General features: G+C 38.9%; 1 protein-coding gene across 4 annotated transcripts in view; it reads left to right on the top strand.

Moving 5' to 3' along the window:
• FREM1 (FRAS1 related extracellular matrix 1) overlaps positions 1 to 25,672 on the top strand; it is a 173,986-nt gene that overhangs the window by 135,799 nt on the left and 12,515 nt on the right. For 3 of the 4 annotated variants that reach the window (XM_004086992.3, XM_030816293.1, XM_030816338.1), the window contains 6 exons: positions 3,154 to 3,355; positions 4,089 to 4,233; positions 14,060 to 14,189; positions 17,519 to 17,591; positions 23,655 to 23,804; positions 25,289 to 25,527. In XM_004086992.3, the coding sequence (XP_004087040.2) occupies positions 3,154 to 3,355; positions 4,089 to 4,233; positions 14,060 to 14,189; positions 17,519 to 17,591; positions 23,655 to 23,804; positions 25,289 to 25,527 (939 nt within the window). The remainder of the gene's footprint in view (positions 1 to 3,153; positions 3,356 to 4,088; positions 4,234 to 14,059; positions 14,190 to 17,518; positions 17,592 to 23,654; positions 23,805 to 25,288; positions 25,528 to 25,672) is intronic. The other variant, XM_030816386.1, reaches the window with a different exon arrangement.

Here is a 25,672-nt window from a genome sequence, read left to right as displayed (position 1 = left end):
GTCTGTTAGTGTCTTTTTTTAATTCCTAACTCCCCTAACCTAGGTTGAGACCTGTCTCTGTACTGTCCAACCAGGGATACTTTTCTGGATCTCTTTGGCTGCAAATTTATACAAATTCTAAATTCTGACTGCAGATGTTAGAGTTCCTTCCTACACTCCATAGCACAGATGGAAAAGAGGATGGAGATTGGGGAAAGTACCAGAACTTGAATCAGGTCTCTCCCAACACCAACACTCATCTTAAAGAGCATGGCTATTGTAAGAGAGTTATCTATTGGAAGTTGTGGAATTTACTGATAGGAAAATGTTGGACATATACTGTAAAGTTTCTTTTTTTTTGTCAAAAGTATAAGGCTTTCCTTGCAAAAAAAAAAAAATCATTATGTGTAAAAACCCCACAAGGTAAGCTTCAAACCTCCTCCCATAATTCCCCAGAACCCTCTGTCTCTTTGAGCAGAGAAGTCAAGAGGCTGTAGAAAGTGACTGACTCCACCAGCAGTGTAAGAGAGATGACACTCAGTGTCTTGCCTTCAAGAGCTTTTTCTGCCAAGACAATATGGATGTTGATCACCGTTGAGTGATAAACTGGCCCAAATAAGTCTCCCAACTATGGGTAAACTGTTCTTCTGGTGGTACCTGAGTAATTGAGGGCAAAACTGCTGCAAAACACAGATGTGTTTGACTGATACCAGCAGGCACAACCTGACATTCATTTTGTAGGAAATCTTTTCTGTCTGACCAAGATTATTGCAACTGATGCAACCTGTACTTCTCCTTTAAAGGGGTCAGGTGAGCGAGAAAAATGTAATGCCATTGCTTTCTGTGCATTTTCTGTAAATACAACACAAGTTATCAGGGGATAGAGCTTTCTTTAAAAAAAAATCTTGCAACCCAGTATTTAAAAATGCTTCTGGGATACTGAGCCAGAAGATCTACTTTTGACAAAGGTAGAAGTTGAATAAGATCTAGGATATATTTTAATGTGACCAGAGACATGACAGGGGGCCGTGTTGCTAGAGTTTAGATGTTTTTTAAAAAACCCATGATCACAACAGGCATTTATTACTTTTGTAACACTTTCATTTTTAAGGAATTATAACATCCAAAACCAAAAAAGAACAACCATCCTACATTCAACTGTTCGTTTAGTATCAACTTTGGGTATTTCTTAGATGGCTTAGAGGTACTTTAATTTTTCTCTTCTTCCACTAACCATCTCTCTTACTGGCCACATGGTTGTGGGAGCTTCTTCCCTCACAGGCCACAGTGACAATTTGACACCCAATCTCATTGCTTTGAAAGTTGCCACCCATACTCTTCAGGAGAGCAGAAGAATGACTACGACTTTTGAAAATGTCTATTGCTTTTTCAGTTTATAAAATAACTATGTCTTGCAAATAATTCATAAACTACAAGAAAAAAATTCGTGACAACCATACCACTCAAAAACCTGTTGTTGTTGGCTTTCTTTTATTTTGTTCAATTAGGAATGGGATGATATTATATATACTTTTTTTATGCATATTGCCTGTTTCCATCTTCGTGTATTAAGAACATTTCCTTATGTCATTAACTATTCCAGGTAGTTCTTGATAACTAATCATATTCCTGATAACATGATTTTTAAAGGCTGCACGGAACTCAGTCTCAGGTCGAGATGGTTTATAAATCCCCTGGTGGACTTTTCATTCTTTTTGTAAATTGCTATTATAAATAGTATTTTGGTGAATATATATCTAATCATTTTTTCATACATATCTGTTTCTGCAAGATACAGAAAAATTTTCACTATTTTGCACCCCTACCAGCAAAATATAAAAATATCTGTTTCTTCACATATTTATCAGCATGAGTTATAATTATTTCTGTTTTTTTTAAGAATCTTGCCAATTTGAGAGGAAAAAATGGTTGGTTGTGACAAAATTTCTTAGGAAATAAACAGAGGAGGAGTTGTAATCTTTCCCCACCCCAAAACAAATGAACACATTTGTGCAAATGCTCCCAGACTTTTGCCTATGTCTGTACAAACATTGTGTATAGATAATATATATTTTTAACAAAAATAGTATTATAATTATATTCTAATTCTATTCTGCAACTTGCTAGGGTTTTTCAGTTAACACAAAATTGTGGAAATTTTTCATCAATTCATTTTCTCCCTTATTCTTTTGAATAGCTACAGAGTAGTTCATTGTATCATAATACACAAAAATATACATGGTCTTATCATTGACAAGAATTCTTTACTTTGCTAGGGCAAAGTAAGATTTACAGTAGTATCAGTTTGGTGTAAATGAAATTAAGAACCGAGAGATTAGGAGTGAGGCGAATGAAGATTCTTGTACATGTTTTCTAGTATCAGTGGTGAATCTGTTCTAATCCATCCAAACCTGCTCGGTCCATAACCTACAACAGTTATCTTGCAAATGCAAGATGTGCTGAGCTCTGTACAGACTGAACGATGTCCTTTGTTGTGTTTGAACCTACACTTCTGTTCTCACTTATGAGTAATTGCTCATCCACCATCTTCACAAATCTAGTCCACCTGTTCAGCTACCTGGCTCTCATCTTCAATGAAAGAAATATGCAAATGTCTAGAAATAATCACCTTATTTTTATTCAACGTTTTTGCCAGTTGAAAAAAGACATGCCAAAAAATTTCTATATATTTGTAAACCCTCACAATTTTGTGTCTGTAAATCACTAAATACCAGGAAAATAGGAGAAGTTCTTCTGTGGAGTTAACATGAAGTCTGCTCTAGAATTCTTGGGTCAATTTTAGTGTATTCATTTAATAGACATTCCCTGGGCTTCTGTTATGGTTCAGGCACTGTGCCAAGTGCAGGGAATCCATGAGGGTAAAAGGCCTGATGCCTGCCCTCTCGGAACTTGTATCCTAAGTGGGAGTCAAGCAATAGACAAATTGATAAAGTGGAGTCAAGGTTTACAGTGGAAAATTGGCCTCTGTTCCAAGCACTGTGATATTTGCTGAGGCTATTGTGAACAGGACAGTCTTTAGCAGGAATCCACTAGTGAGGAGTATAAGGAATCCAAAACATGGGACAGTGTGTCATTGTTGAACCAATAAAGCCCAACGTTGCTTGGGGGTGTGGGGCCTTTGGACAACATTTTATGTCATTGTTGATGATCCAGGTAGACCAACTGGACAAAACAGCTCCTCGTGTCACACTCTTGCATTCCCCTTCTCAAGTGGGGCTCCTGAAAAATGGCTGCTACGGGATTTACATCACTTCCCGCGTGTTGAAGGCATCAGACCCTGACACTGACAACGATCAGATCATCTTTAAAATTCTACAAGGCCCAAAACATGGACATCTGGAGAACACAACAACAGGTACTGGCCTCCTTAATCCTTATAATTGCCATTTTAAAATACCCAGTGGCTGGCAGGGCTACAGAGTAATTTAATTAAGTGCAGGCCCATTTGGTAAACACTCCCCAGGGCTTACTGATAGATGCAGTTTATAAATCAATATTGCTCCTAAAGAGGGTTTGAAGCTGAGCCTTCCTAAATTTATCCTGACTGGAAGAACCAAATACTGATATACAACTGTATTTATAATTTTTTTCTCAACAGCTGATTATAATACATTCAAAGGAACATAGTATCAGGACCAAATTTCCTATTTGTGACTGATTTTTTATTCTGTCATGAATTCTAAATGACTCTAAATGATGTCAGATCTTTTTTTAAAAGTTCTTGGTTTTTTTCCTAATGGTTTCTCTGGATTGTATATTATTTCTACTTTATGAGCACAATGATCATAATACATCATTAAACAGGATGGCACCAAGTTACAGATTTTTATTACTGTGTCTTTCTACTCTCCTTCTCTTTATTTTTATGGTTTTTTAAGGCAAATATTTCTGAAGCAGTCAACTTAATGCCTAATTTAAGCACATTGCATTTCAGTTTTAAGATAGTTAATGTTAATTTCTTTTTTAAAAATGTACTTTGGCTGTTTTTTTAAAGCTGTGTTTAAAATAAAATAGCCATACAATTTTATTAGCTTTTATTTAATGTTTTGTTTGATTACCCATGATATTCATTTATTTCTTTTTTGTAGGTGAATTTATCCATGAGAAATTTAGCCAAAAGGACTTAAACAGTAAGACTATTCTTTACATCATAAACCCATCTTTGGAAGTAAATTCAGATACCATGGAATTTCAAATCATGGACCCCACAGGGAACTCGGCCACTCCTCAAATGTAAATTCTCTTGCTTATTCAGTAGTCCTATATGTTACATCCATAATGTATCTGAATATTAGAAAAGTGAAATGTTCTTTTTAAAACAGAACCCAAGAAGATAAATTAATAGACCATTTCACAAGCTCATAGAATTTATTTTGGAGAATGAATTTTCTTTTTATTACTGCTTGAAAATAGGAAAGCCAATAGCTTTACAGAGTACAGAAACATTAAAAAGCTAAGTTGACGTTCGTATTATGCTTGTCAACGTATACACTTTTATACACAGGGAGGGTTCTGTCTTAACAATTCACTAGCATCCAACACTGAGTTTGCAGGTTCATGTAGCAATTGTGCAGCAAGAGGTCACTCTAGGACCGTGTTAGTAACTATAGCCTTCTAAAATATCTGCAGTCGGAGGAAATGAAGTAGTCAAGAAGAGTTAGCCAAACATCTTCTCTTTCTCTTATGAAGAAAATTACAATTGCTTGACATTATGTTTATAAGGTGATAAACTTATCCTATGTAAGATGAATATAATGTAAAGAGGAAACTAGACTTTGGAAGGTGTATAAAGGGTATGACCCTCAAAATAGCAAGAGTAACAAATCTTCAAAATTAACAAGATTAACAGACCACAGCCACTGACTGGGTCCCTATTCTAGACTTTTCTTGAATGTAGACATTGAATATCTTACCAGCTAACAGATAGTCATAGAAAGGTCTGTCAGAGTCCAGTTCTTCTGGTACTGTGCTGTTTTTTTGTTTGTTTGTTCGTTTTGTTTGTTTGTTTTTGATACCCTCCCAGATACCCCAAAGAAAAGTTGTTCATTTACCCCTGTTTTAGTAGTAACTATATCCTAGTCATACTCAGCATCATAAGTGATACCGCTCTGTTATACTCCTTTTATGATGGAGTATAGATTAAGAAAAGAAAGCTGAGAAATTCCTCTGCAGTCTTCAGAATTCTTGCATTTTCTTTCGGATCCTGAATTGTAGTTCCAAAATCTGACCAGCAGAGGTCACAGTAGTCATTGTCAGAAAAAAGCTATCATCCTTTTCTTAGCAAAACACATTCCCAGCGCCCCACTCAGTTGCCCTGATAAAATGCCGAGCCTGGCCCAGATTTATTAACTCCACAGACTTTTATCGAGTGGCTACTATATGCCAGGTGCACAGTACTAGGAGCTGGGGAATAGGTTAGAACAAAGTAGACCTGGCCCCGATATAAAATGTAATCTCGAGATTACAAAATGTAAAGCATATGACCTCCATCCATTAAACTGTCTTTGCCTAAGACAAATAATTCCCAGGATCACAATCTTTATGGGAAAATATGTCAACTACTTGCAATGTCAGACAAATATCTTCCAATTCTGGAGAAAATGTAAAACAAAAAAACAAAAAAAAAACCTGCTCCAAAAACGTTAATACGTGGACTTCACTTTTTTTTAAACATTTTAAAAATAATTCAACTAAGAAAACATACGAATGTTGATCAGACTTGCTACTGACCTAATGCTGACCTCTTGTCCTCCATGTGTGAGTGCAGTGTAGCTGGCAGATAATTTTCTTCCCCCAGTAATGATGCTAGGCTGATAATGCTTCACCCATGGCCCCTTTCAATCTTTGTCACTATCAAGGACATTGCTTTTGGAAGATGATTTATATTTTTAAATATACTCTCAAATTCATATAAGAATTACAGCAAAATTTGCTTAATTTAATTATGACCTTAATTGAGGCCATTTAAAATATCCTCCTGCTTTTATTGGATATTAACTTTCATGTATCTGTGCTGGAGATGTTTCTAGTTCAACTTGACGTAATTTGTTCATTTGCCCATGACTGAACAAAATGCTGTGGCATATGCCTACCAAGGGGTAATATGGAGAGAAGTTTTATTTGATTCTGACATATATTAGGCTATTTTCTTTATAAGGGATGGGGGGGTTTAAAATTACTCAGCTTTTATCATCATTGTTTTTGAATGGTATAGTTGTCCTCAACCCCATTTGTAAGCAGATGTTATTGGAACTAGGTGAACAATTTTCCAGTAAAAAACAAGGTTATGAATAGGGGTTCATCTTCCCAAGACAGCCAGCCAGAACGTAGTTACAGGTACAATATAAATTACAGCCATTTGCAATATACTTGGTGTTTGCTCTATTTCATTGCTATTCATTTAATCATCAGAACCACCTATGAGTCAGGTACCATCATAATCTGAAATTTACAGATGAGAAAACTGAGGACAGAGCTAGAAAGTGACTTTTCTTAGTGGAAATGCAGCTTTAGAGTGCGTGATTTTTCTCAGCACACTAAAGAACTTCTTGCCCATTTTAAGGACTGTGCTAATCTGGCCTGAAGGGAATGGAACACCAGGCTTGTCTTCTTCTTTCTCTTCAGACACTGGCCACCCAAGCAAGAAAGAAGGAATACTTACTCATATAGGACCTTAAAGTTCAGCGGGATTTTTTTAAATGTACATTATAGATCTCTATATTAGTGTGCACTTCGTATCTAACACACTAGAATTTATACTATAGATAATAAACCACTGAACTTGGAGCTAGAGGACCAGGTTTGAGCTTTGGCTCTGCCCTTCATCTAGTAACTGTTCAAGCCTTAGTTATCTCTTCTGTAAAATGGGAGCGATGCTACAATTTGTTTAGAAAAACAAATGAAATGTGTAACGTATAGGAAAGCATCTTGTATATTTAAACTCCTTAACAAATGCAACTTGCGGTGGTGATTACTGCTGTAGTTAATTCATGTAGGTACAATAATTGACTGAAGAAGTATCCCGGAAACATTTGGTGGATTAGAAAGCCTGCCTCTAATTAGAAATCGATCCTGGGATGAAGCACAAAGTGAACAGTCAATATGCGTATTAATCAGTGAGCTAAATGCTGTGGGACTTTGTGTTGCTCTTTGGCTTAGACAGGATTAATAGGTTCGTATTCCTCATATTTGAAGGGGTGAAACCTCTGTGATAAAGCTAAAGGGACTGCGGGGTGCCATCTGGAACGGAAATGGACCTGTTTTAGAGCACGGGAAGGACCCATGTTCAGTGGAAAATTCAGAATCTTGACTGTTGGTCGGTTTGGGCTATTGCAGGATTCCTGTGGAGTCCTGAAGGATGAATAGATGCTCCACTATGAAAAGCGTTAGGAAATGCTTGTTTCGTGAGATTCTTCAAGTTATTGCCAGCTAGCTAGCTTGCGTGCTTGTTTAAATGCATCACATCCTAGAATCATCGAGATGTGCGTGTGGATTGGGAATCTCTCAGAAATGAAGCCTAGGCAGCAAATCTCAACCCAACTGGGCTATAGAATCAGCTCTCTACCTGCCACCCCACACACAGGCAGAATAGCTCAGGGAACAAGTTCTTCATGGAATACATCTGGGAGTCACTTTATTGTAAGTAGAAATTATTTTATAATGCTGATATCCATGGAAATTTGCATAAAGATTTAGATTTAGCTAAGTGCCTACATTTCAGGCACTGTGCTAGGTGTTTTCATGAGTTGTCTAATTTTATCTGCAAAACACAATCCTCTGAGGATAAGGAAATAAAGCTCAAGGCTTTTAAGTAATTATCCTGAAGTCACTGGAGAGTGAACCCTGACCTCCAGACCTAAGTGAGTGCTCATCTTATTGCCTCACCTCTTGGCTGCTCCCCCTCACTAGCTTGTGCCTGTTTTCTAGTCCAAGTTCGATCTCCAAGATGATCTGCAGAAGCCCCAAGCTAAGTTACACAGGACTCACATCATTCATGAAAAGCACTTTTGTGGACCGCAGAATGTGGCCAACTTCTGACCAAAGTTGTTTTCCTGATACAGCGTCCACGTGGACCTCTTTCTTGTGCCCACTGGAGAAAAGTGAACTTCAAAAGCAATGTTGAATGCAGAAGTCCTCGATAACTCAGTGGCTGTTTCTCCGGTTCTGCACTCTGATTCTTCCCCTCCCTCTGGCAACTCACATTCTAACTGTTCTTTTGTCCATTTTTGGCTTTAAAAGAGGAGGGACAGAAGAATAAAAGGAATTTCCACCAGGGAAACTTTGCAATGTTTAGCAGCTTTTATGAAACACCTGATAGGGGAAGAGGTTGAAACTGCTGGCTAGCTAATACCTGCACATTACCTGCAAGCCAGGAGTTAAGGTTTTTGTCTTCAGACTAGATCTTAGGAAAGCACAGAGGAAGGGAAGGAAAATAGCACTTATTAAGCACCCACTGTGTACAGGTGCTTTATACATATTAACTAATTTTAATTTTAATCATTTGACATGAGTGTAATTCTCCTCATTTTTAAGATAATGAAAACTGAGGCCCAGGGAGACTGAGTGACTGACTGTATCACACACTAAATCCCACACGAATCAGTGGTTACAAGGTGTGCTTGATTCTAAAGCACTTGTTTTGGGTACTCACTATGCTGCCTCTTGGCTAAACACTGTTTCCCCATTATCAAGAGAAAAAGAGAAAAATGAAAACACAGGTGTTCATAGCATTCGATTATGGAGCTTAATAGCATCATCTTTGAATTGATAAGTCTTAGATTGGATACTTGAAAAAATATTTTTTAACATTTTCAGGAATTCTTGTCACATGCTACTTGATTATAAATGAAAATATAGTTATAAGGATAGTAATTTAATCACAATTTTAGCTTCTGTAAACCTTTTGCTGAGAAGCTCAAAATACTTAATGAGAATTCATGAAGGTTCACTTAACCCCTTTGAAGTACAGACTTGTCATTATTGCACTTTGTAATAATTACATTATTATAGGAAGCAAGGAAACTGAGGCATGGACAGGCTAAATATCTTTTTCACAGACTCTTGTTAACCTGGATTAATGCCCCAATTCCTAAACTGGTGATTTAACTCCAGGTATTTCTTTCAGCTTCTTGTTTCTTCATAAATGAATCAAATAGCTAGAAAATAAAATATCAGAAAGAACATATTTATTACTCCAGGACAGGGTGTCTCAACATTGGCACTATAGGCATTTTGAGACAGACCATTTGGTGTCACAGGGGAGTCTCCTGGGCACTGCAGAACATTCAGCAGCACCCTAGGCCTCTATCAGCTGAAGGCCAGCACCATTCTCTTCCCAGTTGTGGCAATTAATACCATCTCCACAAAATGCCAAATGTTAAGAATTACATGCATGCCTTAGAAAATAGCATACATATGTTTTAAGAAATTATGAATTATGTTAGAATGCTCATTTATCAATGCCATCTTTCTCTCCATGCTAATAAAGCCTAACAATAGTCAAAGAATCCAGAGTAAGTCAGGGCTAGAGAGAACATGTGAGGATCATCTAGCCTAGCATTTTTTTCCAAGTGTGTGAAAGATGATGTTAGTAAGGTTGGGGAGAAAAATATTTTCGATGGTTGTATTAGTCCGTTTTCACACTGCTAATAAAGACATACCTGAGACTGGGCAATTTATAAAGAAAAAGAGGTTTAATGAACTCATGGTTCCACATGGTTGGGGAGGACTCACAAGCATGGCAGAAGGCAAAAGGCAAGTCTTACATGGTGGCAGGCAAGAGAGAATGAGAGCCAAGTGAAAAGGGAAACCCCTTATAAAGTCATCAGGTCTCGTGAGACTTATTCACTACCACAAGAACAGTATGGTGGAAACTGCCCCCATGATTCAATTATCTCCCACCAGGTCCCTCCCACAACATGTGGGAATTATGGGAGCTACAATTCAAGATGAGCTACAATTCAAGATGCAGGGATACAGCCAAACCATGTCAGTGGTCAACTTAGCTCAGGAGACAGTGGGATAAACAAGATTCATTCATTCAGTTAGCAAACATTTAATGAGCACTCACCATGTTTTAGATGCTCTACAGGACACCTGGGTTACCACAATGAACCAAAGACCTGTGCTTCCTTGGAGCATACATAGGATCTAAATCAATGTGATAGTATGCTTGCTGTACGTGGTACATGCTCTGGAAAAATGAAAAACCTGACCAGGAGAAGGGAGATCAGAAGTCCTGTGTTTGGGAAAGACAAAACCAATCTTTATGTGATTTTTAAATTGAGTGTTTAAACAACATTTCCTTTACCTGACTGCTTAGAGCTGGTGAGTGACAGAGGGACCTGAAGCCTCACAAGTTCAAATCCAATTTTATTTCCACTGCTCCATGCCGTGTCTCCCCCTTACAACAGTGGTTTTCAGGGATCCGAATTTATCTTCACATTGAACCAGCTTTTGCTTTCTTTTTTTTTTTTTTTTGAGACAGAGTCTTGCTCTGCCGCCCAGGCTGGAGTGCAGTGGCATGATCTCGGCTCACTGCAACCTCTGTCTCCTGGTGAACCAGCTTTTTCTATTGTGATGAACATATTAAAACCGTAAATGGAAGAAGTTCTCAAGTGGGGGTGACTTTTCTCCCAAGGAGCATTTGTCAAGGTCTGGAAACAGTTTTGGTTGTCGTGACTAGAAGGAAGTGGTGCTACTACATCTAATGTGAGGAGGACAGGGATGCTGTTAAACATCATTCCCACACAGGACAGCCTCGCACAACAAGGAATTGTCTGGTCCAAAATGGTTGGGAAAGCCTGACTTAGAGGCTTAGGGAGTTTTCCCCTCCTGCTAAATGACTTGAAGCGGTTGCCATATGGGTTACACATCAAGTGTGTCCATGGCATACAGTTCTGACTGTAGAATGAGCTTCACTCAATGGTGACAGGAAACTGGAAGCGTTGTTAAAATGGGAAGATATGAACCAATCTTTATCTATGTGACACCTACACATCTAGAACTTTACAAATTTCTCTCATGGGCTCCTGGATCTGGACATTTACATGATGCCAGGCATATAGCTATGTGGCTTCTTGCAGGGAAAATTCCCAAGTGATTGACTACATCTCTTATTTTTCTTCCAGGTGTTTGTGTACAGTTTAAGCAATCACAGTCTCAGTATAGAAAGATCTTCTCAAATACAGTACTGCAAAAAGCAAAAAAAAAAATCACATTCAAAACATAGATTGTACATATTCTGTGGGTATGCAGGTGCTTTGCTATTTAGATATTTTTCTCGAAAATATATAGCCTGGCTTAAATTTCATGGCTTTTCAATAGCTCTTTATTATTTGTAGCGAATAATTTTAAGAAAATAAAATAGGGCATTGTGTAATGACAACCTTAAGCATTATGCAGCATTCAAATGGTGCATCAGGGAAATGCATGCACATTCCCAAACAGTAAGACCCTTTTTACCTTGAAGCTGAACAGCCCTCTGAATGGTTCCCTTCTGGATTTAGATCAGAAATCAAATTGCATTTAGCTTTTCGCCTTGAGGTCACCAGGATCTACAGAATGGCATTGATGGATTTTTACTTGTCATGGTTAGCATTAGCAATGGATGAATTCTCAGAAGAATTGGACATTGAAACTCATTTGAACCCTACTGATGGCTGAAATCCATGCAAATGTATTTGTTTCATTCTTTCCCACTGTCCTCCTTTCCTTCCCATTTCATCTTTCTCTCTTTTCCCCTAGTCCATCTTGCTGACTTTTTTTTTCTTTCTCATTCACCTGGATCCTTTTGGGATTCTTTGCAACATATTTCTATTGGCATTTACGATATCCTTGTTGTTTGTTATCTTGTAATTCTTTAAGCACACACTAACACTAATCCCTCCTATCTGTGGGAGATACGTTCTAAGACCTCCAGTGGATGTCTGAAAGTGCAAATAGTATTGAACCCTATGTACACTATGCTTTTTCCTATACTGCACATACATCGCTAGGATAAAGTTTAATGTACAAGCTAGGCACAGTAAGAGATTAATAACAATCACTAATAAAATAGAACAACTATCATGGGATGCCAGCATCACTACTCTTGCACTTTGGGGCCATGCTTATGTAAAATTAGAGTGACTTGAACACAAGCACTGTGACACTGTGGCAGTCAATCTGATAACCAAGCCAGCTACAGAGTGACTAATGGGCAGGTAGCATCTACTGTGTGGATGTGCTGGACAAAGGGATGATTCTTGCCCCAAGTAGAACAGCAGGGGATGATGTGAGATTTCATCACACTACTTAGAACAGCATGGTGCTTAAAACTTATGAATTATTTGTTTCTTGGATTTTTCACTGAATATTTTCAGACCACAAGTAACTGAAACCTTCAGAAACCAAATTGTGAAAAAGGGGGATTACTGTAATCATTTATTTCTGTTTCTTGATCTGTTTCATGCCAGATTTAAATTCAGTTGCATCGGAGACCCATGCAGTTTCCAATTTTTTTTAATACAAGGATCCTGTTTTCATGTTTAAAATTTTGTTAATATGAAGTAGCAATAAACTCAAACAATACATTTTAAATCTGATTGAATAAACATGTATGTTTATATAGATTCATGAGCCTCTGTAATAATTCCATGCTCTCACCCTACCCTTGCCCCCTAGCCCATGATGCTCAACTATGAACCTATGCTGTTGAGTTTATCTGGCTGGTGAGCTTAATCCATAGAACGTGATTTTGACACATGATTAGTGTGGACACAGTGGTTATTTGAAGACACACTTCCTCCCTAATATGAATGGCCCCAGGAAAGCCTGGAGAGTGTGTGAAATGTGTGAACCCGTGTTCCATATGGTAGCACCCAGAATTTGTAGTTCCACAAAAAAAGAAAGAAATTATAATAAATAAACTTAAAAGTTGAGAGGAAAGAGTCTGAATCTGACTAGAAGTTTGGGAAGTACAAGTAAAGCAACCACTGAGGATTTTGTAAATCTAGAATAAAAGGCAACTGAATAAAACAAAAACAATGGAGGTACAGTTAACAATCGTAGTGAAGGTTGCTTGTGTCTTTTATCCTGCTCTATAGTAAGGTTACAGATGGCAAAAAAAGGCAAGACCTCAAAAAGGAAAACGTTTCTGGGTAAAGATAAAACCGTTTTGCTCTGCTTGAGCTCACAAAAGAGTTGCAAAGAACTTCAACTGGGGAGAGAAATGGTAGAGGATGGATGGAAGATTTGGCATTAGATTTATGCTTGAATTTCATCTCTGCTATTAGCCTTGTCATGACTTTTTGCCTTTAAGTTAGTTACTTAACCTCTCTGAAGCTTGTTTGTTTGTTTTTGAAAAAAAATGTTCCTCTCTAGATGAAGATTAAAGAAGACAATTTCCACCAAATGTTGGACTCACTAAATATATTGTAGAAAGAAAGACTATCCTCTATTTATCAGGTTTATTTAGCTGTATAGTTGTATCCAAGCCTCATACCAGTAGAGTCCTTTTTTATGCACAGAAAGAGAAACAAATAACACATATGAAACACATGTACATTTTAATTCCTAAGCACATCCTCAAAAAATATTTTGTTATTAAACTCAACCCAAGTTCAGAGAATATCTCTGTCTGGAATTGTTCTTGTTGTACCAATTATCCTTATCTAAATTATAAGATAGAAGACTTCCTATCAGTGTCTTTTCCAAAAAGGAATGCCTCCTTGAACTTAACAACTGCTGGTTCCTTTCCCTTCGAAACATTCAAGATTGAGTCCCCTTTTAGTTGTAAATATCTGTGGGACCTTCAGCAGCCTTTTAACCTTAGATTCTTCATTTGTAAAATGGAATTCTAATCCTTGCTCTGTCTACCTTACAGGGTTGTTGTAAGGATCAAATGAAATAACGTTAGTATACATTCTTTGTGAACTAAAAGGTATCACATAAGTCTAAGGAATTTCCATCACTGGTGTAGGTTGATCAACCACCTGTTTCCACTCAGTCCGCTCAGCGGAGAATCCCTATAGGCATATACTATGCATTCTCATGATTTCTCTTTTCCTTTCATGCACAGTTTGGAACTGAAGTGGTCTCATATTGAATGGTCACAGACCGAATATGAAGTCTGTGAGAATGTGGGTGTGTTGCCCTTGGAAATTACCAGAAGGGGATATTCCATGGACTCGGCCTTTGTGGGTATAAAGGTAATGACTCTGAAATGTAAATTATCAAGCTAAAACTTATGTTGCTGGTTGGTGTCTTTCATTATTTTTTTTTAGAAAAATTCAGAGTGACCAAGGAAATTTCAAATTGCAGGGAGATCCCACTATTCTGAAGATTCTAAGCACAAAACCTCCTTGTCCCTCCATCCATCATCTAGGTTTATAAACTCTGAGATATGATTTTTTAGTGTACGTGTTGCTGAAGCTAGCACAAGAGATATTATTATTATTATTATTATTATTATTATTATTTTGAGACTAAGTCTCGCTGTTGTCGCCCAGGCTGGAGTGCAATGGCACAATCTCGGCTCACAGCAACCTCCACCTCCCGGCTTCAAGCGATTCTCCTGCCTCAGGCTCCCGAGTAGGTGGGATTACAGGCACCTGCCACCACACACCGCTAATTTTTGTATTTTTAGTGGAGACGGGGTTTCACCATGTTGGCCAGGCTGGTCTTGAACTCCTCACCTCAGGCGATCCATCCACCTTGGCCTCCGAAAGTGCTGGGATTACAAGCGTGAGCCACCTTGCCTGGCTGAGATATTAATTTTTAAAATCCATTTTTAATTTTGAAAGCTGTTATTTGTTTCTATAAACTCTTTAGACTTTGAGGTTTTATTTCACAGGGAACTATATTCAACTTTGTGAACTTGGGCTGAACTCTGCTTTAGAAAGAGATGTTGTATGCAAGACATTCTGTGGGGTACCCAGAGCAAATTTCAGTCCCAAGAGGCTTTCTCTTAGTATGCACCTCAGTCACTTCCCATGGACTCAGTTGATGAGGCAAATAGGCAGCTTAAACCCATCTATCTTAAGAGTTGTCCAAGCCATACAAAATTAGGAGAGCATATACTAATACAGACACCCTGAAATATAAAGAATTTTCAGTTAACCACTTCTAGATCAGTCAACTTGCTATTTCTTTTCATTGATGTGACCCATGAAGCACAACCTATGGCTTCTAGAATTGAAGAATTTTTTTTTAGGAGTCATTATAACAAGAGCGCTTCAAGAGAATGAGAGCATGAAACACTTGTACATACTAATGATGGAGAATGAGCTGTAAGGACTCCCTCCCATCCCCCTGCCATCTGATGAAAAAGACACTGGTATTAGCTTCTGAGGAAAAGTCCATTTCTGTTAAGTCTCAATTTAATAATGAATTCAAATCACCCTCAGAAGCCTGGGAACATAAATTTGACCATATCCAGGCTCAGTATTTATCTTTCCAGTGGACACAGGTTCTTTTTCCTAGATCTGTTGGTTACTTTTTTGTTATTAAGACAAGAGAAAACTTGGCATGCCCTATAGTTTTCCAGAAGATTGCTTATGGAATAAGGAAGAATCTGCCTGGATGGTTTTCTAATAATCCGCCAGTCCCCCATAGAAAGCACCATATGCTCTAGGCTGGAGTTTTGGGCCACGCCACCATTCACCTTGCCAGGTAGAAAGAACAGGCATGGTGTTACATGGAACCTCATGCTTATTTATGCTGAAAGTGAACAACAAACCTGCCAGCTGAGTGTGCAGGCCTTCATCAAGCACAGTCCCAGAGTCTTTCAGGACAACTCTACCCTGAGCACAACCTGCAGCCTCACACTAAAGCTTGGCTGCTTGACTAGGAGCAGGGAAAGAGGTGGTGCTTTCACCCTGTGTGGATTGCCCTGGTTTGAATTGTGCACCTTCACCTGACTGATTTCTCCAACCACCTTGCCTCAGACCGTTCCTTTTCCCACATAGGATTCTGTAAACTCAGTGGTAGTAAATACTAGGTAATTGCACGTGCAAGAACCATGCAGGGAAATGCAACTTCCAGCATATGGTGGATACAGGTGTACAATGAGCTGCCTTTTCACAATGAAAGGTGGTTCCAGAGGAGACTTGGCATTGTAGACAAAGAGCAAACGGAAGCTTAGGAAGTAATACCCCCTTTTCCAGCAAACTGTTTCCACTGCTAACCAATTAATATATGAGGGGGCCTTTGATTTGAAATGGACATATTGTCTGAGGCCATAGAAGTAGGAATTTTTCAGCTTTTCATTATGCACTTCATTCTTTTGTAAGAAGGTACAGAAATATATTATCCCATGTTCCTGACTATCTCAAACATCTAAAAATATGCACAAGTAACAGCTGCCTGTTATGCTTGCACAGAGTTCTCATTTGATGACTTATTTTTCAAATCAGCCAAAGACACTTTTTTTTTTTTGAGATGGAATCTCACTCTGTCACCCGGGCTGGAGTGCAATGGCACCATCTCGGCTCACTGCAACCTCCACCTCCCAAGTTCAAGCTATTCTCCTGCCTCAGCCTCCCCAGGAGCTGGGATTACAGGCGGCTGCCACCATGCCTGGCCAATTTTTTTGTTTTTGGTAGAGACGGGGTTTCACCATGTTGGCCAGGTTGGTCTTGAACTCCTGACCTCAGTGATTCACCCACCTCGGCCTCCCAGAGTGCTGGGATTACAGGCTTGAGCCACTGTGCCAGCCCAAGGATGCTTCTTAACATGTGTTTGGGCACCCTTTGGGTGGAATTCAAGGCCATGACTTCAGAGCGCTAAAATCGCCTCTTTGGTTTTTAGACTTGGAGCTGGAGCTGAGAAGCAGGGGTGTGTCAACAGTCTCCTTAGACTAGGGCATTTTTGTTGTTGTTTTAAAACACCTACCTGATGGGGTCCTTGGAAGTCCTTGGTTTTGGGTGTGGATCTCCTTTATCTGGCTGTTCACCAGGTCTGCCAGTTCCACAAAACTCTCCTTTCATGTTTGTGAAGAGTGATGGTTTCATCCAGACAGGAAAATGAACCAGATGTGTTTGAGTTAATCTAGTCTAAAGGCTTTCAGTGCCCTGGAGCTTGCAGGATACCTCCAAGCTAGCTGACAGTCATCACATAGGTTGTCAGGGGTACCTGCTTTTTCTTCTCCTCTTCAATTTTCTCCCTCCTTTTCTTTTGAGGGACTATTTTAAAACCAAATTGGGGTAGAAGGAAGATAATAAAATTGTGCTTTCAACAAAGACAAAAATATAGTTTAAAATTCATGTTCCTTTCTTCAATAACTAAATCATTTATGAAGGAAAAACCAAACAAAACAAAAGCTTTCCTTTCCGTTGACATTAGCCTAGCAAAAAGTCAACTTTAAGGAAAATCCATGTTGCCTGGATCCCAAATGGCTTATATAATTTTTTTAAAAACTCTACTTAATATTAAAAACAGATTTAAGAGCATGAGTTTAGTCTAGTATGAGGGAGAATAGCTATTTCTCTATTGTAGAGTATTTATTTTTAATTTTAAAATATTTTTTTTCCCTCCTAAGGTCAACCAAGTGTCAGCTGCAGTTGGAAAAGATTTCACCATGACTCCATCTAAACTGATTCAGTTTGACCCAGGTACATTTTGTGTCTGCAGTTTGTTTTATGTGTTTTGTTTTGTTTTTTGTAGGCATGTCTGGAGATTGTAGAGAAGACAGAATATTACACAACTTTGGCCAACTAGAAACTCCTCAGGGAGCCATACCACCCCACTCTAAAAGAGAGGTGTTTGTATCTGAGGTTTTGCCCTTATTTTTTTTATAACAAGTGAATTTTGATTTCAAATGAGAAGAAAGATTATAATAAATATGAGATATCAAAGCAAACATCCAAGACAATCCAGAAAAAAATACGGTCATTTAGAAATTATTTGAAGTTCTAACACAAACCTGTTATAGTTTAATTGCCTCAGATTTTTAATGAAAATTTTCAGAATGTTATGTTTATATGGATTCCTAAAGGGCATTTCTAAATGATCCCTCATGGAATAGATTGATATTAGGAGATTCCAGGGGAAATTATTATTTGGTTAAGTAGCACTTATTTTGTTTTAAATTTGTGGAAAAATTTTGCTGGGTGCAAGTGGAAATAAAAAAGGCTGGTACTTGCTCTCAAGGGTGTTCCATTGTGTGAGAAACACAGACAAGAAAACACTCACTGATGGTGCACTGGGACCCAAAAGATGAGCTGTTGTTCGGGCTAAGAGAAATCTTGGAAGACTTCCCAGGGGAGGCAGTATTTTAGCATTTAGATGAAGAAGAAAACTCCAGGATGAAGGACTAACACAAAAGCACCAACACACCTTTGGGGAACTGTGCCTAAATCTGAGGCTGGAGCCTGGCCATGTTTCCCTGGCTTCTGTGGATAGGACAGGTAGCTCTGCCTCACTCACTGCATGCCACTCTCCATTTCCCTGGAGTTTGAGATGGATCTGAATCAAATGTGGGGGCTTGGGAGCGGCAAATACAATGGGCCTGGAGAAGCAGACAGGACTGTGGCTTTGTGCTTTCCTGCCAAGGAGATGTTCTGCACACTGAGAACACTCCTCTAAGTGTGAACTATTGACATCATCTGCCACTAACTCATAAAGGGTCGAGCAAAGGCAAAAGAAAATGGCCTAAGTACCAGCACCACCTCAAAATTGTCTGTCTTAATATCAAACACAGAAAAGAAATGGCTTTCTGCAGTTCACTGAGAGTAGCATGATGCTTGAGGACTGTGTTCGTTTCTTAAGGCTGTCATAACATGGCATCAAACACTGGGTAGCTTGAAATAGAGACATCGAGTGTCTCAGTTCTGGAGTCCAGAGGTCCAAGATCAAGGTGTCAGCATGAAGGATTACTTCTGAATCGATTCTGTGCCTCTCTTCCATGCTTTTGGTGGCTGGGTGGCAAACTTTGGCATTCTTAGTGTCTGCTGCCTCACCCCCATCTCTGCTTTCATCTTCACGTAGTGTTCTCCTTGTGTGCATGTCTGTGTTATAAAGTCCTCGCCCCTTTTTTTCTTTTTTGAGATGGAGTCACGCTGTGTCACCCAGGCTGGAGTGCAGTGGTGCAATCTCAGCTCACTGCAACCTCCGCCTCCTGGGTTCAAGCAATTATCCTGCCTCGACCTCCCGAGTAGCTGGGACTACAGGTACACACCACCACACCTGGCTAATTTTTTTGTATTTTTAGTAGAGACAGGGTTTCACCATATTGGCCAGAGTGGTCTCGAACTCCTGACTTTGTGATCTGCCTGCCTCAGCCTCCCAAAGTGCTGGGATTATAGGCATGAACCACTGTGCCCAGCCAAGTCCCCCTTTTTATATAATACCAGTCATAATGGATGAGGAGCCCACCTTATTCCAGCATGACCTCACATTAACTAATTACACCTGTAATTACCCTAGTTCCAAATAAGGTCACATTCAGTGGTACTGGGAGTGAGGACATGAATTTTTTAGAAACGCAATTCAGCCTATAACAGTGAACCTTCACTTCGACATGCGAAAATCTGTATTTTGTTTTTGGCCTCCTTCCTGTGATATTTAACATTCTGACTCACATAAGCTGGTTCTTCCGGCTGACCTCCTTTTGTGGGAAGAGATCCTGTTATATATGGGAAAGATTCCTGTTATTTATGTGCTGTTTACTCCCACACTGGTACAGGCTCTTGCAGCCAACCCAACAATCCCTACAATGAAAGGGTGAGATGATTTGCACTATGTCCCTTCCTACTTCATGTTAAGGCAGTTCCAACTTTTCCATTTCTTGAGTCTTTGCCATATGTCATCTTCATAATTTGAGGTCTGTTTGCTACAAGATCAGGAGTAATTTTGGCTGCTAGTAGGTTTCCAGGAGCCCATCAGGTGCTCTGTTTGGACTGATAGGAACTAGAATGTGTCACACTAGAAGAGACTCTGAAATCTATCTCTTGGAGATTCCACTGGATAAGATAAATACCCATTTGTCTAGAAGAGCTCACATGCCGTTTTGAGTAGATACTAATGACTTCTGGGGGCTCTAAATAATCTTATGATTTTAGATATGATTTAGACAATTTAAGAAATAATATAAGCATATCTTATAAATTAAGAAGAAAAATTGGCTGTTCATTGTTTTGGAATTTATTAACCCAGAAGCAGTTTTACAAACTGAAATCCTGCTTTAGAGGATTTTGAAGTTCTCCATGTCCACAGGTCCAGTAAATATTTACTCCTATCTCATTAATCCTTGCGTCTTCTGGGTCTGGTGTCCCCGTCCCCATATCCACCCCTTTTACCAAGGGAAATTAATTTGTTTCTTTTAAAATGGCAGCTTCCATGATTGGGTGAAGAAACAGAGTGAACAACCGAAGACAGTGGGATGCCGTAAGGTTTGAGAACTCTTATGTGGGAGCTGGAAGGAAGCTTGCCTTGAAGTTGCAACTATGCTACCAAACCAAAAAAATACCAACCAAACAAAAGCAAACCCTAACTACTTTGCATTCAGCTATTGTGACTAGTCTTGAGTGGATATAAAAATACTCCTAAGAAAATGATTGTTTTCCTTTAAAATATGCATTATTGAAAGGCTTGCAGCATTCTTAATTGATACTTCATCATTCCTTAGAGTCAAAATGTTTTCCAAGGGAAAGGATCTCTAATGTGGCATTTACTAAAAAATATTGAGAAAATGTCTTTCAATAGAGAAATCTGCTTTGCAGGAAAACATCCAGGAACTCACCTACTCTGTAAAGTGGAATATGTCTGCATAAAATGACACCTCTCTTTTCTCTTCAGCACCTTTTGTTTTGTGGGAACAGGGAGCCAGTCCAAGCCTTCTGAAAATGCTTGTATATCTCAGGGACTTAGCAAATACTTTGCACCTTGAAAGTGAAAGAGGAAGGGAAAAAATGATAAAGTTTTTACTTCCAATCTCATTAACCTAAAGAGTTAGTCCTCTGTGCACACCTGGAAGGCATAGAAACCAAGTTGGAATGCACACAAACAAATCAGAAGCACTTAAATGAGACTCAAAAGATATTTTCTCTAACTCCTAACCATCTGGTTCTACTCTGTAATGTCCAACAAAAACCTCAAGTTTTTTGTTTTTTGTTTGTTTCTTTGTTTGGGGGGTACTATAATTTTTTAAAAAATTAACCTTAAAATAAGAGAGTCGGTTGGGAGTTGGAAATATTTTTTGTATTGGATTTTATTTACATAATGCTTAACTTTATGGTCTTTGAGGGTCAAAAACAGTTCTCCAAATACTAATAATCATATTTTTCATATGCTTTCTTCATTGACCACCTCTTACCTTTTCATGCCAATTGTATTACAGCAGCTGTCTATGTGGTCTCCAAACTTCTAGCCTATCTGTCTATCTGCCTGGATCTCCAGACTTTCTCACATAACACTCTGAGGTTCATTTTGCTAATCCACTTTCAGTTTGTGACTTCTTTGTTCAAGAACCTTCCTTGTTGCCTATGTTGTAAAGTCTGAATCTGGCCAGGTGCCCAGGGCTCTCTGCAGTCTGGCTACAAATAATCTTTGCAGCCTTATGGCCTCCTGTCTACCCATGTAACCTCTCTATTCCAGCCAGCCAATTCACTCATCCTTCCCGAGTCAAGACCTCTACTTTGCTGTCTTTCTGTCTTTACTTATGTTGTTTTCCCGTTTCCTCCCTCCTAATCCTTTCACTTCTAAAGCCCACATTTATATAGGCTCTACAATCTATTCTGTATCTTTTAGTAGGTAAACATACATAGCTTTCAATAATTATTTGACTTTTCTGGTTTTGCTTCTGCCTCCTCCAAAAGATTTTAAGCTCCTTTAGATCAGGGCTTGGCTTATGTTACACCTCTGGTATTCTCCATAGCATCTAATGCAAAGATAAGCATATCATAAGTACAAAATATATATTTTGATGTATTGATTTATCCATCCATGAAATGGGAATTGTATGGTATTATTATACATACTAGATGCTTCAACTTCTGCGTTTGCAAAGGCTGTGAACGTAATTAAGAACTCAGTACTCAAAACTTAATAAATTAGCTGTCAGCCTGTTTTTTAATAAAATACAATTATTCCAAATACACCTATTTTTTTCCCCTCTAAGTAGAAGAAATGGATAGCTTCACCTTTCCATTGACTTCTGTTGAGGATTGAAGAGACTGATTAGATCACGAGATCTATGTGAGGCATACCTTCAAGAAGGAGGCCACCATATAGATGGACAGTTGAGAGGTATAAGTCTGCAGAAGGCAATCTGCAAGATAAAAGAGTCGTTTTTTGGAGATGGGGACAAGGTCTCACTCTGTTGCCCAGGCTGGAGTGCAGTGACACATCCTGGGCTCACTGCAGCCTTGACCTTCTGGGCTCAAGCGATCCTCCCACCTCAGCCTCCTGAGTAGTTGGGATCACAGGCACGTGCCACCACGCCCACCTAATTTTTGTTTTTGTTTTATTGTAGAGACGGGGTTTTGCTCTGTTGGCCAGGCTGGTCTCAAACTCCTGAGCTCAAGTGATCTTCCCACCTTGGCCTCCCAAAGTGCTGGGATTACAGTTGTTTACCACTGCGCCCAGCCAAGAGTTATATGTTTAAGAGAAGACTTTCTAAAAAGTTTAACTGTATTATATAGAGGGGCTTAAAGGAGTAAAAACACTCAAATAGCCAATGAGCAAATGGCAGAGTAAGCTTTTCTAACTTAGCTAAGAAAAGTTAAATCATAAGTTTACTGTGTTTATTCCTCTTAAACTTGAGCCTTCTTTCTCCACTTAAAAGTATTCCCTTTACTTCCTTCCACCACTTGTTCTTCTAAATAAACTCAGGGGACATCCTATGATCCACATCATGGAAACTAGTCAGGATGAGATCATCTCAGAAGTTTCTTCTTGCAATCTTAATATTTTGTGTATCTGGGGTTGCTTTGTTTCCCATCTTGGTGTTGACAGCATGGCTGGGATATGTTTGTAATGTCAAAACTGTTTTGTATAATATTAAGTTCACAAAGTTACTGTGAACCAAGCTTGATTGTAACTTCATGAATAGAGGCAGCCAGAAAGAGGGAAAAAATTGGCTCTATTTCTAGAACCCCCAGCCCATAAATTCTCTCTAGGAGGATATCAAACTACTGAGTATTACACCATCAGAAAAAGCATTTGTGGGCTAGAAAGATCTCAGGAAGTGGGGAAGCCGATGCAGGCAGCTGTCTTTAGAAATGATTAAGAAATCAATCATTTCAAGGGTTCCATGAATAGCATGAAGTACCATCCAATAATCACTTCTGTCTGCATCAACAGCTTAAGATTTTTTAAACTATTAAGATTTTGAGATTGCAACACTTGTTTATTCTTAAGAAGAGAAGGGACAGGTTGGGAAAATAATTAAGTCTTGGATCTCATCTAATAACCATTTTTTTTTTATCCCTTGCATACTGCAGCTTACTTTTTTGTTACAGTGTTTGCATTTAAACGGAATCATCATTGTCCAGGAACAAATGTGGTCTTTTCATATTATTTGGGAGAACAGCAGGACTTCAGTGAGTTGGTAGCAGTACAATAGCTCACTCCGGCTACTGCAGTCAAGCTGTAGACATGTTAATTAATATATTTCTCTGACACCTAGGTGATTGAAATAGCAATTAAAGAGTAATTAAAATGTTTACTTCTTGTAGGAATGTCAACTAAGATGTGGAATATAGCAATTACCTATGACGGATTAGAGGAAGATGATGAGGTCTTTGAAGTAATTCTGAACTCCCCTGTGAATGCAGTTCTTGGCACAAAGACAAAAGTTGCAGTGAAAATTTTGGACTCAAAAGGAGGTATTCTTTTGATCCTCATCTTGAAATCAGGAGCGGTCCTGGCGCTGTAGCTCTTGCCTTCAACAGCCAACGTGCTTGATAACACCTTCAAATCAAAATGCTTAATTTCTTGTCAAGAAAGCACCCTCAGTCGTGATGTAGGCCCTTTATTCTGGTTTCTGCTTCATGTGGTTTTCCTCCTGCTAAGAACGATCACTTGAGAAAAGCAACAAGTCAATGCCGTAGTTGTTTTTTTCCTACCCATTTGTTGTTCTCACTGAGGGGGAAACAGTGTTGGTGAGAATCTATCGACAATTATTTTCCCCCAGAGTCTGTAGAGCTGTAATTATCTTTCTCTGTTAAAGAGCACTCTTAATGCCTAAAATCTGAGCCCCCACTGTAGTGTGACCAGGAAAATTCTAAGAGAGGAAGGAATTGGAGAAAAATAGATGTGAAGGATGCAGCTGGCTTGGGAATTTGGGAGCAGCTGGAGAATATTAATGAATGACTTTGGATGGCAGCGCCAAACAGGTCCTGGATTGTCTATGCTAAAGAACAACCTGTGAACTAAATAAAGACCAGCCAGACTCTTTGGTGCTCTGATTTTTTTCCACCAAATGCCTTTTAGTTACTTGTCTTTTTAGCATTTGACAAGTGGTCGTACCATACTCAATCTTACACTCCCATTTTTATACCTGTCATGCCCTATGATCCATATTTTTTTCTTGCCTGGAATCTATTATCTTCTCTTCTCTTTCTTACTCTATAAAAAAAATGGGACCTCCCCTCTTTTCTTTATAATATCCTTGTTTCCGCAACATCTCTCCCCACTACCTTTCCTCACCAAATTTATTTCTTTTCCAGTAGAATTTTCTGGTCACATGAAGTACACAAAATACATGACATACACACCTTATATATGAAATATAAAATACCCAGACAAGGGTTTTGCCCTCAAATTTTTTATGCCTTCCCAGAAATACTAATTGGTGAGGTTTCCAATCGGAGCCACTTTATTAAGATTTACTGGGTCTTTGTTCTGTAGCAACTAAGAGAAAAGTTTTATGAATACTGCTTAATTCTATGACATCGTTAAATAATTCCAGTTTCTACCGCTAGGAAATGATTACTTTAAAGTGCTTGTGGAATAATGCTTGATCAGTGAATAAACTTTTATATTGGGGAATACTATAATAAGAGAAGTGAGACTTTCCCCCCAGTATATGATATGATTATAAAATCACAACAGTGATTTTCATTTGGGGTTTATGAAATTGATTTCATGACTTTATAATCACTCAATAGATGCGCAGACGGGCACAGCTTTCCTGGATGTAAACTGATGAAGAGTAAAGGAGTTTCTGGCAAATGGTAAAAAGGCAACATCTGGTGGGAAAACCATCCATCTAGGTTTAATGACAAGCTGCTCCAGGAGCTGTGTCAATGTGATCCCTTATCCGTTTGTGTAAAATGAACTGACCGCCTGCCATCTTGCATGCCTCCAGGACAATGCCATCCTTCATATTCCTCCAACCAAAGCAAACACAGCACATGGGAGAAGGGCATTTGGCGTCTGCTGCCCCCAGGGTCTTCCTCATCCACCACTTCTGGTTCCTTTCATCTGGAAAGAAGACCTCTTCCATCTTCCATGCAGCTAGCAGTCACCAGGGGAGACATCCTGCGGGGCTTTGATTCTACAGATCTTTCTCAAAGGAAGCTTAGGACCCGTGGGAATGGCAAAACAGTAAGCATGGGGACCTTCTGGGAAATGATGTGCAGAATACATATTAAAAGGATCAGAAGATATTAATAGGTATTCTGAAACACTGAAGAAGCTGTTTTGATTCTCATAGTGAATGGGGGTCATGGTTCCTTGCACGGTTATGCAG

This window comes from Nomascus leucogenys, chromosome 1a (genome assembly GCF_006542625.1).
Source record: "Nomascus leucogenys isolate Asia chromosome 1a, Asia_NLE_v1, whole genome shotgun sequence".
Lineage (NCBI taxonomy): Eukaryota > Metazoa > Chordata > Mammalia > Primates > Hylobatidae > Nomascus > Nomascus leucogenys.
The sequence above is the reverse complement of the archived record's forward strand: the minus strand, read 5'-3'. Positions and strand labels throughout refer to the sequence as shown.